Raw genomic sequence first — 16,623 nt, 5'->3', positions numbered from 1 at the left:
TAGAAGCAATCTGGGTCAATGCAAGTCACAACTGTAGTAAAGAACACTTCCAAAGTATGAGGGGGACAGGAATGTATTAGTGTATGATGTGATAACGTGTGTCTGTACCGCCTGAAAACGTCCTGGAAAATAACTTCAGGGAAAGAGTGGGAACCCTGTGTATGTTTTAAGGTATTTATTTAACAAAATGATGTAACCATCCAATGCTGGGGTATGAGACTCAAAAAGAGCCACTTGTTAGCCTATCACAAATTTGAATCATTGAAAATTTAATGTGGCTTTTATTGACAAGACTTAGCTATAAAGCAACTGTTGAAGTGAAAATGTCAGTTAATTAGAAATATAAACTGCAAAACAAATGACTGCGCAAGAATTCACTGTCTTTAGAGTTATTCACCTGATTCAACAAGTTCAACCAGTTGTTTCTAGAAGTCACAGACGCGTATCAGCATGTCACGATCCACTGAGTTGATTGCTGCTGTTTTTCGATGTCATTCAAAGACCTTAAACATCAAATAAAAGTTGATTGTGAGTAGAATACTTGTGACTTGGCTGGAGTTTTCTATAGCTTTTCCTTTTTAAAATAGTGTGTAATGAAATCGGTTCATTCTGTTTGAATAACTCTGTATATTGACAGTGATTTAATGTTGAAAGGCAATAAATCGGGAACATTTCAGACATTACAGATGTTGATCATATCGGCACAAATACCATCACATAGATCTGGTAAGTCAGTTGTTATTCTGTTTCCTCAAGGTAATGCTGTTTCATCACCACAGTTCTTCACGTCATTCAATACAACATTCATAGACCTTGAAAAAAAATCAGCTCAGGATGACGTCTGGATATCTGCATCTTTTGTTCAAGTGTCTTCTGCAGCATCTCTGGCAGCCAGTGTGTTAACTAGTTTTTGTATTGTGGTTTGACGCCTTATTACAGCTAGTTTATGACTTGTGCATAGTGCCAGCTCTACTGGGGGGTGGATAACTTACAAGTCGTGTGTGTGTGTGTGTGTGTGTGTTGCTCTCTTTAGTGTTGCTGCCAACAGCGGGGGGGACGGGGGTACTGTTTCAGCTCATGGTCTATATTTAACTTAGCAAAGGGGATTTTGAACTTAAAGTCACATTGCCTCAGCCAGCTGTTAGCCACAGATACACACCAAGATGCAGCATAATAACAATCTTTTTCAGAAAATCTCAATTCTTCCCAGAGTCTGATGTTAGTGTGTTTAACTCAACAGCTAGTAAAACCTTCCCTATCTCACCACTTTGCCCCTCTCTGTCTTCACTCCCCTCTGTTCGTTCCCCACTCAGTCTATTTCAGTCCCTCGCTGAGTCAGATGGACAGCTCCCAACTTAGAATGACACAAACAGGCAGACCGACTCCCAATTCCGAGTGGCTGAAAACATCAAGAGGGCTCTAAAACACACCAAAAAACAACATTGGAAAGTAAAAAGAGAAGATCTGGAGGAAATTACCAAGATGGAGGAATGTGAGAGTCTGGACACAGAGATGACAGAGCTGCAGGAGTTTCAGTGTGAAACTTCAGATGCCATCAGCCAGGACGATGAAGACGAAGTGGAAGAGCTGCAGAACAGGTGCTCTTTTCACAAGCTCAATAACCTCAATTGTGGCTGACTATCTTTGTGTAAAGTGGTTTCTTTTCTGTTGAGAGATGCACCATTTTTTATGTTGTGGACTTCTGAACACAAATATAATTTGCTTGAATAAGGGAAAAGCAGGTTGTGTGTTATCTCTGTCTGAAGAGTGTGAATGGACAGGTATATTCAAGTTTCACAAAGCAATCCTCCTTCAACCTCATTTAATCTCCATTAATCTCAGCTGTTCTTCAGTTGATACAAGGAAGTGTCAGTGTGGCACTGCAGGCAGCTCTGTTCTAACACCTGACATTATTCACCAACCCATATTTTACATCTCATTTATCATACTTTCAACTGGGTCTTCTAGTTATTCCCGTCATGTCATAAATAGTAGAAGACACTGATATGTTGGATGCATCCGAGAAGACCAGGCATCTCTTTTCTAATATTACATGAATGACGCTTTGGGACGTCACCTTGCTGTAACCCTGCAGGAGCTGAGATGTATTCATAGACGAAAGGACGGCTCAGAGCGCATTTAGTCATTATTTTTTTCAGATCATCACTCACATTTGCAGCCTGACACCACACACCTGGTCTAATGCCGGAGATCCACACCTCTCAAGAAGACATCTTGTGAACAGATTAACCGGTGTTACTGTGTTTTCAGCACAGATTTGCTACGTTGCCTCTGTGGTGCAAAATGTGAATGCGGATCCGTGCTGCTCAAATATGTTTTGATTTGATTCATTGGTTTGTTCTCTGATTATATTTCCGTGAGCTGTGCCAAAAGGATCTCCTCTTGCAGTCAGACTGTTTAGTCATGTCGTTTGCCTTCATATGAACGACGCAAACAGCTTGCTCTCCTTCCTCTAACTCCGTCCATTCCTCTCTCCTTCAGTCTGCGAGAAGTTGTCCAGGACCAGTCGGTGAAGCCCAAACTCCAGTGCCTGATGGTGGATCCATCGTTCTCAATGGTAACGGTCCAGAGTGAGGACAGTGGTATTGTTTGGGAGACAGCCTCTAGCCGCTGCTCTACTCCCTGGGCCTCCGAGACCAGCTCCACTTCTGAAGCTTACAGCATGGAGGGCTCTGGAACAGCGGGAAAGATCACCATTGTCTTTGACGAGGAGAAAATAGTCCGCAGGAGGACAAGATCTGGAGGACGTAGCAGCAGGCTGGGGGACAGGCTGAGCCGACCTGGAAGTTCAAGATCGGCTTCAGTTCTTGGAATGGAGAGACCAGAGATGGCTGAGGTTTCTCTTCCCAATGTCAAGGAGGAGAAAAGTAAAACAGAACCAGACTTGGAGGAAATCAAAAGCAAAGATCAGCAGCTGTTTAGTTTGATTTCAGAGGGTTATGAGATTCTCAACATAAGAGTTCCCTCCAAACTTCCCACCGTGGATGAAGAGGAGAGTACCGAGCTGCAGGACAATTTGTCTTATCTGGACCAGACTCCAAAGATCAGGTCCCGAAACCACAATGGCTGGACACAGCAACAGAATCACGTCCTGCAGGTGGAGGAGCAGACACAAGAGGTATTCATCTGACAAATCTCATGATTATGATCATATTTTTAATCTGAATTTTGCAGATTAAAATATTCTGATGTCCTCTTTGAATTGACTTGCTGATTGAAATCTCTCCACAGTCCTCAAAGCAAGATTCTTCTCAACCATCAGCAGCCACAGAGGCCAGCCCTACAGAAAAAGAGAGCACCAGTGACATAGACTATTTTGAGAAGTTCACCCTTTTGGATGAGGTGGTTCCTGGAGAACAAGCACCAGAGCCGCAGGAGGAGGCAGAGAAGGCTGCAGCAAAACCACAAGCAGAGGAGCAAAAACCTGCTAAGGTGGCAGCCACAGACAGCCCCTCTGCATCCGAAGACTCTTTTGTATTTGTGACAGATGTGGAGATAGTTGGAGAACATCTGGATGAGGTCTTCTATGGAGAGGGAGCTCCCCCTCAGCACAAGGAGGAAGGGGAGGAAGGGAGGACAAGAACAAGACGAGAGAGCAAGAGATCAACGATGGAGAGTGGTTCAGTGTTGTTTGGAACTGAAGAGACCGTTCTCACTCCCATCTATATCTCCCCTGGACCACCTAAGATCATTGACCCCATCCTGCTAGAGGAGCCCACTGCCATGTCCTTCATGTACTCAGACCTTTACGAGGATGCTATGGGTGAGAGGAGGAGGAGTGATGAGGAGCATTCTGAGGCAGAGAGCGTGACATCTGAGAAGTCTTACAGGAGGCGTATGTCAGATTCAGAGGATGCTGACGGGTACCTAGAGAAGTTCATTTTAAAAGATGAAACTCCCACAGTGGATGTTCAAGCAGAGACAATGGAGGACAAAATTGAAGGGAGGATGATGTGGCCACAGAGTAAATTTGACATGACAGGATGTCTAATAAGAGTAGCTGAAGAAGATGACAAGGAAAAGACAGAAGCAGAGGAACCGAAGACTCAGGAAGCAAAGGAAGCAAAGATCCAGGAGGTCTGTGTTGGAGATCAGTGCGAAGGTCTACACTCAGAAGTGTTTGAAGAGAAAAGGGAAATCATTACAGAAACAGACAAAGACAAGGAAGACATACAGCTCTCCACAGTTGCTGATGAAGCTGCAGAAGATCCAATTCAGGAATCGAAACCAATGCAGGAACAGATGGAGGCTCAACAAGTGAAAGATGAAGTAAAAATGGAGCAGAAAGAGCCTTCTAAGCTTAGCACAGAAAAAACACTTTCTGAAACTCACCATGTGGACAGTAAAGTAGAAGAAACAGAGGAAAAAATAAGTGAACAAAGTGGTATTGAAACTGAACAGCCATTTGAGACACAAAAATTGGCAGAAAAAATGTCTGAAGTGCTCGTAGTGACAATAGACAAGACAGGGGTGACAGAACCTGTGAGCAGTGAGGAGCCTCCAGTAGTCACTAAACCTGAAATCCGACCAGAAACCACTGAGCAGAGTTCGTTCAAGGGTGCAGTGACTGACACCAAGCTGGTGACTGATGATAAGCAACTAATAGAAGAAGCCAAAACTGAAGTTGAAGTGAAAGAACCCGAGACAGTGAGGCAGGAAATGCTCTCCTCAGCTGAACCCTCCAGTGAAATGGAGACATCGGCTAAAACATCACCACGTGAGGAACCTGAAGCAGCAGAAGTTGCTCCTGAAGATGTTGCACCTGTCGAGGTGATCACTGACTGTGACTGTGGAGTCCGCACAGTAGTGGAGGTGACTGAAAAAGCAGTAAATGAAAAAGAGATTCAAACCCAAGTTCAGATCGATCTTCAGGAAGCCACAATCGTTGAGACAACAGATGTTCCAACAGCAGCCCCTGAAGAAGAAAAAGAATCTGAATCTCTTTCAAAGGAACCAACTGCTGTGAAAAAGTTGACTAAATTTATATCTGAGCGTGCTGAGCAGCAGTTGGAGGTTAAAACAAAGATTTCTGGTGAAGTAGCTGAACCTGTGATGCCAGAAGAAGTCAAGACAGATTTAGATATGAAACGTGATGAAATCCTTGAAGCTGAACAGCAGCAACAAGAGACGACTGACTGTGAACCCGAAACGACAATAACAGAAACCAAATCTAAAACTCCTGTTCAGGAGATAGTGAATGTAGGTGATGAGTTAATCGTCCTCGTCCCCAAAGGACAAGCTGTTGAGATGGACATAGAGATCAGTAAATGGTCGGAGGAGATTACAGAAGACACAGCAGCTCTTCCTGAACCAGAGAGTACATGTGAACTTCAAGCACCACTGGAAGAAACAAAGATAGAACCTGAAATGGAAACCAAACCAGAAGCTGTTGTAATAGAAAAAGAATTACCCCAAAATGAAGTGGACACAGAGTACTCACCACCTGCACCTGTGGAGGAGGCTGACACAGAGGAGCAGACGGTGGAGGACCTAGAGGAAGATAAAGTTATCTTTTCTCCGCTGAGGAGCTTTACTCCATTAGAGGACTTATCTGGGCTGCATGGAGAGGACACAGAGATCAGTAAATGGTCGGAGGAGATTACAGAAGACACAGCAGCTCTTCCTGAACCCGAGAGTACATGTGAACTTCAAGCACCACTGGAAGAAACAAAGATAGAACCTGAAATGGAAACCAAACCAGAAGCCGTTGTGATAGAAGAAGAAATACCCCAAAATGATTTGGAAAGGGAGTACTCAATACCTGCACCCATGGAAGAGGCTGACACAGAGGAGCAGAGGATGGAGCAGGACCTAGAGGAACACAAAGTTGTCATTTCTTCACTGAGGAGCTTTACTCCCCTGGAGGATTTATCTGGGCTGCATGGAGAGGACATCCAGTCAGAGGAAGCAGATGTGGAACAAAAGCCTGAGATGCACAAAATGGAAGATGAACCAGAAACAAGCATTATGGATATACTTCCATATGCTGAAAAGCACAGTGAGGATCGAGAGCAAAAGATGGAGCAGGATGAGACAGCTGCAGAGGCCCCAGAGGTGCCTATAGATGAGCTGGAATATGAAGTAATATCTGAGCAGGAATCAAAAGAGATACCAGAACCTGAAACACTGAGAGAGCTAATTCCTGAATCTGATGAAAAGCAAGACGATGAGAAGATGGAGATGGAGTTCGAGGAGGACAAGAAGGAAGATCTGTTCTCAGAGGAAGAGCTAATCGAGGCCGACTATGAAATAATCGACACAGATGAGGAGAATCAGGCCCGACTGGCTGCTGAGTTGCAGGGGATGGACTGGTTCTGTGTCGCATGTGGATGTCTGCTGTCAGAGGAGGACTGTGAGGCTGGAGAGCATCGCAGCCATGAGGTGACGGCTGTGGACAAAGCCTACGAGGAAATCAAGGTAATGCTCTATGGATGCACATATGTGTGTAAGTATGCATTTGTTTTAGGGTGTATAAAGCATATTGGGAGTTTTCTGATGATTTTGAAGAGCCACTCATTTTCCACAGGTAGATCAATTTGCTTGTTGAGAGAAGCAGGCCTCTGTAGTTTTCCAAGACTCTGATGTGAGCTTTCTAAAGTCTAAAAAATAACCTTGATTTTGTCAGCAATGAGTCTTAACAGGAAGCCAGCTGCATTAGGAGCAGGAGGTATACGCAGTTTGAAAGATGTGGGCAGTCAGGAAACGTCTCTGTCTGTTGTACATCCTCCAGCTTAATGAAGCTGTAATAAGAAATGATGAAAATTGAATGTCTGCAAAACGGAACACAACCGCTTAAAGGAGGAGGTTAAATCATGACCCCTTAGATCTCTTTGTTCCTTTCCTCCGTGAGTCTAGAAATTTCACAGTGTCTCCCAGATGTTTGATCATTTTAGCGAGCTGCTGCTGAAACAACGGTTCTCATGAACGACGACACGCTGCATCATCATCACACACCTCACCAGCTTTATTTCTACACACGTTTGTGATGGCCGCACATTTTACTGGCATTATTTGGGGTCATCGTGTAATGAAGTGCTCTTAAATTAGGCAGCTATAGCTTTTCCATTCACGCTGGCAGGTTGCAGGCTGTCAGGCAGCTGGCAGGCAGCAGCACATTGAATTGTTATGATGCAATGCTCTGCTTTGATCGGTGGAAAGGTCCAGTGTGACATCATCAAGCAGAGACTGATATGCGATCTGTTCACACACGCAGTTCTCACTCGCTGTCCCTCTGGGTCACCACAGGGTCACACATCTGCTTTTTTACTATTAAAAAAATAATGGTAATGTTGTAGCGCCTTCCAATACTCTCAAAAATCATTCAGATTTTTCCTGCAGTTCACTGAAGACCATTCTTCCATGTTTTTAACTTTCTTTAGAGCAATGAGGACACTTTGCTACAAGACACCTCATTCATGAGAGAGGGACAATATTCAGGTCTCAGACAATGATGAAGTGTGTGTGAAGTGAAATATTTCAAGGTGCATTTGAGAAAGAATCACGTTAAATTATCTGGCATCCAAATCAATGAAAAGATGAAATAAACTGAGACAGATCGAATGTAATTTCCAGATGATATTTGAACCAGGTCCTGTGTGTGTGTGATGCTGTATTTATGGGAAACAATGACAGCTGGACTGTAAATAAGATGAAAGCTATGGTGCCACTCTGACTTCAGCACAAAGAAGTGCTGGAAACTCAGATGTTCCACAGAGGGGACAACGGATCCTGACAAGTTCACCAAAACAACTTAGAAAAACAGTTTCCTGTCTAGTTCTCTGAGCTAGAATGTACACTGCACTCCCTCACCTCCTCACACATGAGGACAGTTTCACAAAGTCATTTTAGATTGGTTGTGTTGGAACTGTATAATAGTTGCTCCTACATTGTAAAAAAAAAAAGAAAGAAAGAAAGAAAGAAAAGCCAAATATAACCCATCTAAATATATTTAAGTGCATGGTTCAGAAATTAAAATACATTAGTAGATTCACCTTACTCCACTTATTTGTTAATCATAACAACTTTGACATTGCAATATAATCAATATTGTCACCTGTGTATGACCTTAATTTTTCAGATAGAGCTGAACATCCCAAAATAAATAATGTTTAATTTGTCATACTGAATATTTACAATAATTAGTAGTCTATTGTAATGTCCCAAATGGGGGAAGTTTGAGGTTTGTGTTTGAAAAACTTATAGAAATCTGGAAAAATGTTACATGAGCTTTGCAATACTCCCTGATCTCTATCTAGAGAGATGCAGCATTTGCAACCATATTTTAACATTTTACAAGATCAAAGTTTCTCAGTGTAAATTTAGAAAATTTTCCACATAAAATGTGAAATGGCTTGAGATGATACATGCTGAGAATTGGCGCTACATAAATTGAATTAAATTGAACTGAATTGAACTGAATACTGCTGGGGACAATGCAGTTAGTATTGGTACAAACATGTCCTATATTCTGTGTAACTAGTTGTGTAATGCATTACGTAGGCTTTAACTAATTAATTTTATTGTGTCATAGCTGTTAAATTTAATTACTATTTACTATTACTATTTACTTAGATTCAATATGTTTCATTTTAGATTAGTCCTATGTAAGTTCAACAGTTTCACAAAAATGAAGACAACTTTAAAAAGTTACCCTCTCAGAACTAACCATGTTTCCATGGTAACACTGGCACAAAATGACAATAAGGACTCATAATTTGTGGTTTCCTGATAATATTGTGGAGCCAGCAATGACATGGGAAAGAATTTGTCAAGACCACAGTAGCTACAGTTTGGCAATTGCTGCAGTTTGTTTTTTCTTTTTGTGCTGTTACATTCTTTACAGGATTGTCCCAGTGAAATATCCTTCTAACTGGTAAATACCTCAAAGACACATGCATTTTTCTGCTGGAGTGAAGAGAACCGAGCAGCTCAGTGTGGTTGTTCACCCAGCCATGTTTTTAGTTTGAAAGAAGTCTTCATTTACTTACAGATGGATTTAGACATCTTACTAAAGTCTGACTAATGGAGAGATCTGGGAGTCTATCTTTGTGAAATTGGCTCAGGGATGTGTGCAAGTCTGCTCATACATTCTTCCTCTCACACTCAAGCACGAACACACCTGTTCTGACTCTTAGCAGAGAGGCGGTCGGCCTCAGAAGGGCCGAACAGGGAGCTATCAATGACTACAGCATGACCTAGTTAAATGTGAGCAGCCCGTGTTCGGGTGCTGACAGGGGATTGCCACTCTTCTGCTTCCTGGAATATCTTCACTGATGGGTGTCCTTAAAGCTGCAGTAGGCAACATTTTTCCCTAAAGATGAACCCGTCTTATCAATCAGAGGGGCATAGATAACTTTATTTAATCACAAAAAACTAAGAAGCCTAAGGCTAAGAAGAGATGATGATATTTTGGATAGATTTGTGTCTTTATAAAGACAGTGCTGTTCCCTACCATCTCATAAAGGATCATCCTGAAACTATTACCTGTGATAAATCTGAAAACTACAACAATACACAGCATCAAGGGGCTTGAGGAAATGAGTAGCAACATGTAGGTACATGACATTTGCATATTCAAGTACAGACAAAAAATGTTACAATCTGCATCTGAGTGATAACAACTGGTGGGAGAGAATAATAAAACCTTTGAAGTAGGTAAAGAGCTCAATTCATAGAGACAGAGTTAGAAAGTTAGACGGACTGTAGACTAAATGAGCTGTGGGAAGTGAGGGAATGTTGGAAAAGCTTTCTAAAGTGAAGAAAGAATTCACTCTTGTGAGATAATACACAAGCCTTTAAGAAAGTGAAACACTGGATGCAGCAGGACAGAAAACCACCACTGCATTATGTTCTGTCAGTTAGTTAAAAATGTCTGTACTTTTGTATTTTATGAGTTAGCATCGTTAGAAAACTGTACTGTATATGAGTGTGAGATTACATTTGGTGCAGCTTTAACATCATACCTACAAAACTGAAATGATGATCTTTTGGTTAATTGCAGCTGTACATTATAGTTAGTTGTTGTACAATTGATAGTTTACTTGCAAATGCTTGTGTGATAGGAGAAGCTGAGTGGTTGGATCTCAGAGCTTCAGGAGAGATCAGAGAACATCGAGGACTTGGTGTCTGAGCTGGAGCTGGCCTACAACTCTGTGGAGGTAAAGCTTTATTCTTTGGTCCACACTTGTAACGCTGTCAGCACATAATGGAGCCTGACATTTCAGTGGGACATCACTTTACTTTAGAAATGCTGTGAACTGTAATCTCTCTCTTGGCGGTCACTTTCCTCTCACTCAGGACCAGTGTGTGGAGAGCGAGGCAGCGATGCAGGCACAGAACGAGGAGATGATGGCGCTGGTGATGGAGCAGTACAACAACATGTCCGTCAGCATGGAGGAGGAGAAGAAGACCAAGTTGGAACAGCTCTATGACCAGATCGTCTCCTTCCAGGAGAGCATCGACTCCGCCAAGGCTACTCTGGAGACCACGGCCAGAGAGGCTGAGACTGACGCACGGGTGAGTCCTGAAGCTTACTGATCAGAGGTCATTGGCCAGTGATTGGTGATCAGGGTTTGTGTCAAATTTCTGATAAATCCTTCTTCAATCTGCTCTTCCCCTAGTCACCTGAAGACATCCATGAAAGGTAACATGTTTGCAGTGAAAGCGGTGCTGGATAGTGTGATTTTGTAACACTGAACTACATAAAATACACTACCAATCAAAAGTTTGGACACATCTTCTCATTCAGTGGTTTGTATTTAATTACTTTATACATTGGATATTAATACTGAAGACATCAAAACTATGAAAGAGTACATATTGAATTATGTTGTAGAGAAAGCAGTGTTATTCTTTAGTATTAATCTACAATAAAGAAAATAATACAGATAAATAAAAAGCACTGAATGAGGTGTGTCCAAACTTTGGACTGGAAGTGTACATGTTGGTGATAACCAGTGCAGCATGCTGCTTGACCTGCAGAATGACACAGATTGGCCACAATATAAAAAGCCCTGCCTAATACTGTGCAGATCTTCCTTGTGCCACTAAAACAGCTCTGACCTTTTGAAACATGGACACAGAACCTCTGAGGGTGTCTGGTGGTGTGTCTGTCACCAGGATGTTGGTCCTTTGGGTCCTGTGGGTTGCAGGTTGAGGCCTCCATAGATAAAGCTTGTCCCGCTGCATCTCATAGATCCATCCATCCATTATCTATAAACCGCTTGATCTTCATTACGGTCATGGGGGGCTGGAGCCTGTCCCAGGTGACTTGGGCTGAAGGCAGGGGACACCCTGGACAGGTCGCCAGTCTGTCTCAGGGCTACATATACAGACGAACAATCACACTCGCATTCACACCTACGGGCAATTTAGAAGAATCAATTAACCTCAGCATGTTTTTGAACTGTGGGAGGAAGCTGGAGTACCCGGAGGAAACCCACGCATGCACAGGGAGAACATGCAAACTCCATGCAGAAAGATCCCCGGAAAGCTGGGACACGAACCAGGGATCTTCTCGCTGCAAGGCGAACGTGCTAACCCGCATCTCATAGATGCTTGATGGAATTCGAATTTGAGTAGTTTGGAGGCAGAGTCAACCACTTTGGCTCTTGGTCGTGTTTCTCGAGTCATCTCTGAGACGTTTTTGCTGTTTGGTATTGGGAGTGCTGTTGCCATAGGGCTGTGTGTTTTTGGTCTGAAACAATGCTTTGGTAGGTGCTGTGTGTCAAAGTAACATTAGTATGAATGCCACAATCAGAGTTTTCCTGGCAGTGTGACAACATGTCTTCTTCTGGTTTTAATGTTGTGGTAAATCACTGTATGGTCTATGGAGTGTACCAGTGCGCTTAATATTAAACCGTAAGGGTGGATTTCCTTTAACATTCTACTTACCAAGCACAACGTAAAGCAAAGAGGGGTTTTATCACTGATTTGTGGTTGTGGCCAGAAGCTAAGTGTTGTGGTTGTACGGTCAGACTCAAAGCAGCTCTGGATGCAGCCTTGTCACTGGAGCTGGGCCCCAAAGGACTGCTGGTGTTCGAGGACTACGCCAAGGCCAATACTTCAAGCTCGAACCTCGCACAGCGCAAAGGAATCCCAGGTAGGTGCTATGAACATACATAAGTCTGGATATATATATCTACTAGACGTGATGTGCATATGTGGCACATGCAAATCCTGCTGGTGTGTTTGCCCCAGTGCCTCAGAGACCCACCCTGCAGGCCCAGGAGCCGGGATCAGCCACCAGCACCAGTGTCACTGTTTACTGGAACGTCAATCCTGGAGATATCATAGACTGCTTCCAGGTCTACTGCATGGAGGATCCACAAGGAGGTGAATACTTTCCTAGATGCTGTTGGGACTGAAACATGGCTGCAAAAACTCTGCTTTTATTATCAGACTTTAGTTCTGGACCATGATAAAAGAGTAATGATGCTCAACTGAAAACTACAATCTGCATTCAGCAGTCAGTTTATCATGTGTCTTCAATGGGCATATCGTCTTCCAGTGGATGTAGTTTTAGATTTTGTTTCAAGTGTTTTATGTGAGGTGCTGCATATCTAAATTCAACCGTCAACAGCTGTGTCGGAGGAGTACCGCGTGACAGTGAAGGAGAGTTACTGCGTCCTGGAGGAACTGGAGCCTGACAAGATGTACAAGGTGTGGGTGATGGCTGTCAACTATACAGGCTGCTCTCTGCCCAGCGAGAGACTCATCTTCAGAACCGGTCAGTCCACACACCAACAACACCACAACAAAACTGAAATTTGTATTTCTCTCGTCATGCTGTCATGAGTTTAGACCTTGGATATTTTTTGGCTCAAAATGTCTGCGTTCAACAGTAAGCATGATCAGTCCACATATGGTAAAGGCAGTGAGTCTGTTGCCTTACCTGACAGAAATCGATGTGTTTTTGCTACCATTTATGACCATTTAATGAACAAAAATGTGTGTTACGCTTGAGAAAACTGGTAAACAAATGTAATAGTTATATTTATTCTCAGTTCTTTTCAATATGTTGCTGACTAAATCCTCACAAAATACTCCTCTGTGCAGAAAAAAACTCTGGTTTAGATAGATTAGAATAGTGGTAAATGGTGAGTTCTGGTCTGTTGCATTATGATGACAACTACAACAACAACAACAACTATGTTTCTCTGGACAGCAGTTTGACTGTCTCGAGTTGAGTGAAGAAGCAGTGAGCAATTGCACTTCAAAGATGCATTCCAGACTATTGTTGTGTTTCTTGCAGCTCCTTCAGTGCCAGTGATCGACACAGAGCGCTGCACTGTCATGTGGGATTCAGCCACACTGAGATGGAGCTCAGCGAAACAGACTGCCGGACAGAGTTACACTTTGGAGTACTGTCGACAGTACGAACTGGAGGGAGAAGGTCTCAGGTGGGTGTTTGACTCAAACAGACAGGGAATGAAAGAAGTGTCCATTGATTTAACGATGTCTGGTACCTCAGACACTGATCATAGCAAGTAGGCCAGTTTACCACAAACTGCTAATGAACTGAACACATGATTTAAACCTCTTCAAACAATGGATGACAATCTACCGCAAAATATTTTTACACACTGACCCATTTTAGTGTGTAAAGCTTCATTCCAGTAATTTATGCGTGTGGCTGTGTGACACACTTCTAGATCCATCTCAGGTATCACAGTGTGTGAACAGAAGGTTCTCCTGCAGCCCAATGAGAATTACCTGTTCTACATCAAAGCTGTGAATGAGGCCGGTGCCAGCGAACAGAGCGAGGCTGCTCTCATTTCCACCAAAGGTAAGAAACGCACACTTCAACAATCTTTGTAGCTCCACATGTGAGTACAAAACAGAACTCCTGCTTTCATGCTTGGGTTTTCATGTTTTTCTTTCACTTGTTGCTGTTTTCAGGGACAAGGTTCCACCTGTTGAAAGCGTCGGCTCACCCGGCTCTGGAGCTGTCAGAGAACCGGACCACCGTGCACTACACCCAGGAAGCACACAAAACTATCAAATCCTCAGACAAACAGTGAGTTTAACCCTCTCACCAGACTCCTTCAGATCCTGGTAGATCACATTTTATGTAGTTTCAAACAGAGTTTGTGTGTCTTCTAGGTGTCCATCCATCCTGGGGGAGCTGCTGCCAGCACAAGGGCTCTACTACTGGGAGACCATTGTGTCAGGAAGCGCTGCTTACAGGCTTGGGGTATCATACAGCACAGCCAATACAAACAGCCCATTGGGGGAAAACAGCCAGTCATGGAGTTTGCAGTGTATTCCCACACCATCAGGGTATGATACAGAATTTTAAATCATTTCTTTTTACAATGCTTGCTCTCATTGTTTTAACCCTCGTGTGGTCCTATGGGTGAAAATTGAATCGTTTTAAAGTTTGAAATGCAGAAAAAAAACATTTTTCACAGTGAAACTTCTGATGTCTACATTTTCAACATCTTTGGGAAATTTTTGAATATTTTTTGGTGGAAAAAAGGAAGAGTTAAAAATGTTTAAGAACATTCACATAAAAAAATCAATCAAAATCCAGCAAAATTCGCTGGATTTTGATTGATTTTTATGTGGATGTTTGTAAAGAAAATACCAGAAGTTTTACTGACATATATGTAATCACTTTAGATATTTTTAGGATTTTTTTGGAAGATTTTTACTTATTTATTAAAAATATTTACAAGAATTTTCTTGCCAAATTTGGGGGATTTTTTTAAAAATAAAACTTTTAAGGAATTATTGGAATTTTCTCCTTGAATGTTTTGCAAATGTTCAGAAAATTGGTGAATTTTTCTGGTGAATTTTTGGATTTTTTTTTGGACAAGGAAACGATATTTTTTGGTGCCTGTAAATAAGGACAGCCGGAGGGTTAAAACTTCAACTGTTTTTCTCTTTGCCTTCCAGTTGCAGGTATCAGTTGCTCCACAATCACATCCAGTCCAGTGTGTTTGTGATCGAGATGCCTGAGCGAGTGGGCACTCTTCTGGATTACCAGCTTGGCCAACTATCCTTCTACGACGCCCAAAACGGTCAGTTGTTGGGCACCTTCAGACAGCGCTTCACCCAGCCGTGCCACCCGGCTCTGGCCCTGGAGTTACCGGGGAGCCTGGAGGTCGGGATGGTGCTGGAGGTGCCGGAGTTCACCAAGGACAGCTAGCTCTAACATCCCTCGCTGACTGGATAGTTTACAGTTCATGTTGGACATTTGTGGGTTTAAATGATCTTACTTTCTAATGATTAAAATGACCACTACTGCAGAAAAATACTAACAGCATGACTGGGTTGTAATTGTCTGAGCCGAGTCATTCGTGGGTTTGCGTGTTTTTAGAAAAAGGAACTTTGTCAGTATACAACTAGATTTCCTTCACATAAACACAAGTTAAATTTCCCTCCATTTTTGGAAACAGAAAAGGAAAAACTCCTGTAAATATCAAAAATAGTGAAGCTAAAAATGAATGACTGTGTGAAATATAAGTGGACTGGAATTGAGTGAACTGAAGTATTTCATAGGTGAGTTTTTTGGATTTTGTTTCGTCAAAGGAGAAGTGAAATGTCGTGGATCATTTTGTAATTTTGACCATAAAGTATGGCGATGTGACGTTTTATACTGTTTTGTAAAAGTTGTTTTTTCCCCTCTTTTCTCCTACTTCTTCAAACAGTTAGTAAAGGTTTGAAAAACATATTGAAGTCAAACATTTGCTGTATAATTACTCACTTAATAATAATTCAAGTCTTGTGAGTTCCTATTTTCAAAAATACTGTAGCACTTTTCCAGCTGTGTTTCATAATGTGAATAGTCCTGTTTTGTGTAAATAATCTTTTTGAACAGATATGACCCGTTTTCTGTTTTGTTATATGCTACTGATGGCAAATGCAGATCACTTGTTTTTCTTTCCTTGTCTTGTAAACTGATTTTCTTGTCTGAGCTGAAAGAACATGATTATTTTTCTATTTGCACCACTGGACTGATGTGTCTGATTTGACTCCTTCGCCCTCTAACAGACATCCACCACCAGAGGGCCTCAGCACTCTATTAGGTGTCGTACTGGCTCAGGAGGTTCCAAAAGTGTTATTATTCTCTGCTTTCTCAAAGAATATTTCTGTAGATCACCAGAATAGAGATACACATTGTTGTCTGATCTGACTCTAATCTGAAACAGAACCAGTGCGATAAACACTTTTTGTTGATGTTTTCCACTGCATGTACTCCAATCTGTCATCTCTATTACAGTAAATCTAAAAATACACAAACTAAAATGCATAGGAATTATCTTCCATTGCAATTATACAGGACCACGGGCCAAAATCTATCATATTTCTGGTACTAATCCCAACAACTCTAATTATCACACATTTGGATTTCCAAATCCCTTCATGTGATTCTCAGTTAACATAAGTTCACGATCCATCGTCCGAGCTACACGGTTTCCCCGAGGACATGCCGTTCACTGCGTCACTATTTTCCACTCACACCTTTTTCCTCCCACTGCTCACACCTTTTCTCATCTCTGAGGAAAAAGAAAGAGGAGGGAGAGTGAGGAAGGAGTGGACAGCATGCACGTCACCCATCAGGGAACAGCTGCTGGCCTGCATGTAATGTGTTGAGCT

General features: G+C 42.3%; 1 protein-coding gene across 1 annotated transcript; it reads left to right on the top strand.

The window, feature by feature from the left end:
• The first annotated feature begins 1,149 nt into the window (after positions 1-1,149).
• cmya5 (cardiomyopathy associated 5) lies at positions 1,150-15,972 on the top strand. The gene is made up of 14 exons (XM_051950996.1): positions 1,150-1,598; positions 2,503-3,139; positions 3,253-6,438; positions 10,083-10,178; positions 10,318-10,536; positions 10,641-10,663; positions 11,997-12,121; positions 12,220-12,354; positions 12,602-12,748; positions 13,274-13,421; positions 13,674-13,807; positions 13,921-14,038; positions 14,125-14,301; positions 14,920-15,972. The coding sequence occupies exons 1-14, from the start codon at positions 1,483-1,485 to the stop codon at positions 15,170-15,172; spliced, it is 5,514 nt and encodes a 1,837-aa protein (XP_051806956.1). The 5' UTR covers positions 1,150-1,482; the 3' UTR covers positions 15,173-15,972.
• The last annotated feature ends 651 nt before the right edge of the window (positions 15,973-16,623 follow it).

Source organism: Acanthochromis polyacanthus, chromosome 7 (genome assembly GCF_021347895.1).
Source record: "Acanthochromis polyacanthus isolate Apoly-LR-REF ecotype Palm Island chromosome 7, KAUST_Apoly_ChrSc, whole genome shotgun sequence".
In the NCBI taxonomy this organism is placed as follows: domain Eukaryota; kingdom Metazoa; phylum Chordata; class Actinopteri; family Pomacentridae; genus Acanthochromis; species Acanthochromis polyacanthus.
This window is presented reverse-complemented; position numbering and strand designations above follow the sequence as displayed.

Bases quoted from the DNA above. Each gene is read 5' to 3' on its own strand.
- cmya5 (XM_051950996.1), top strand. From the start codon at position 1,483: ATGGAGGAATGTGAGAGTCTGGACACAGAGATGACAGAGCTGCAGGAG. The intron at 12,122-12,219 runs GTAGGTGCTATG...TGTTTGCCCCAG, and splicing joins ACAGCGCAAAGGAATCCCAG to TGCCTCAGAGACCCACCCTG. The intron at 12,749-13,273 runs GTCAGTCCACAC...TGTTTCTTGCAG, and splicing joins GAGACTCATCTTCAGAACCG to CTCCTTCAGTGCCAGTGATC.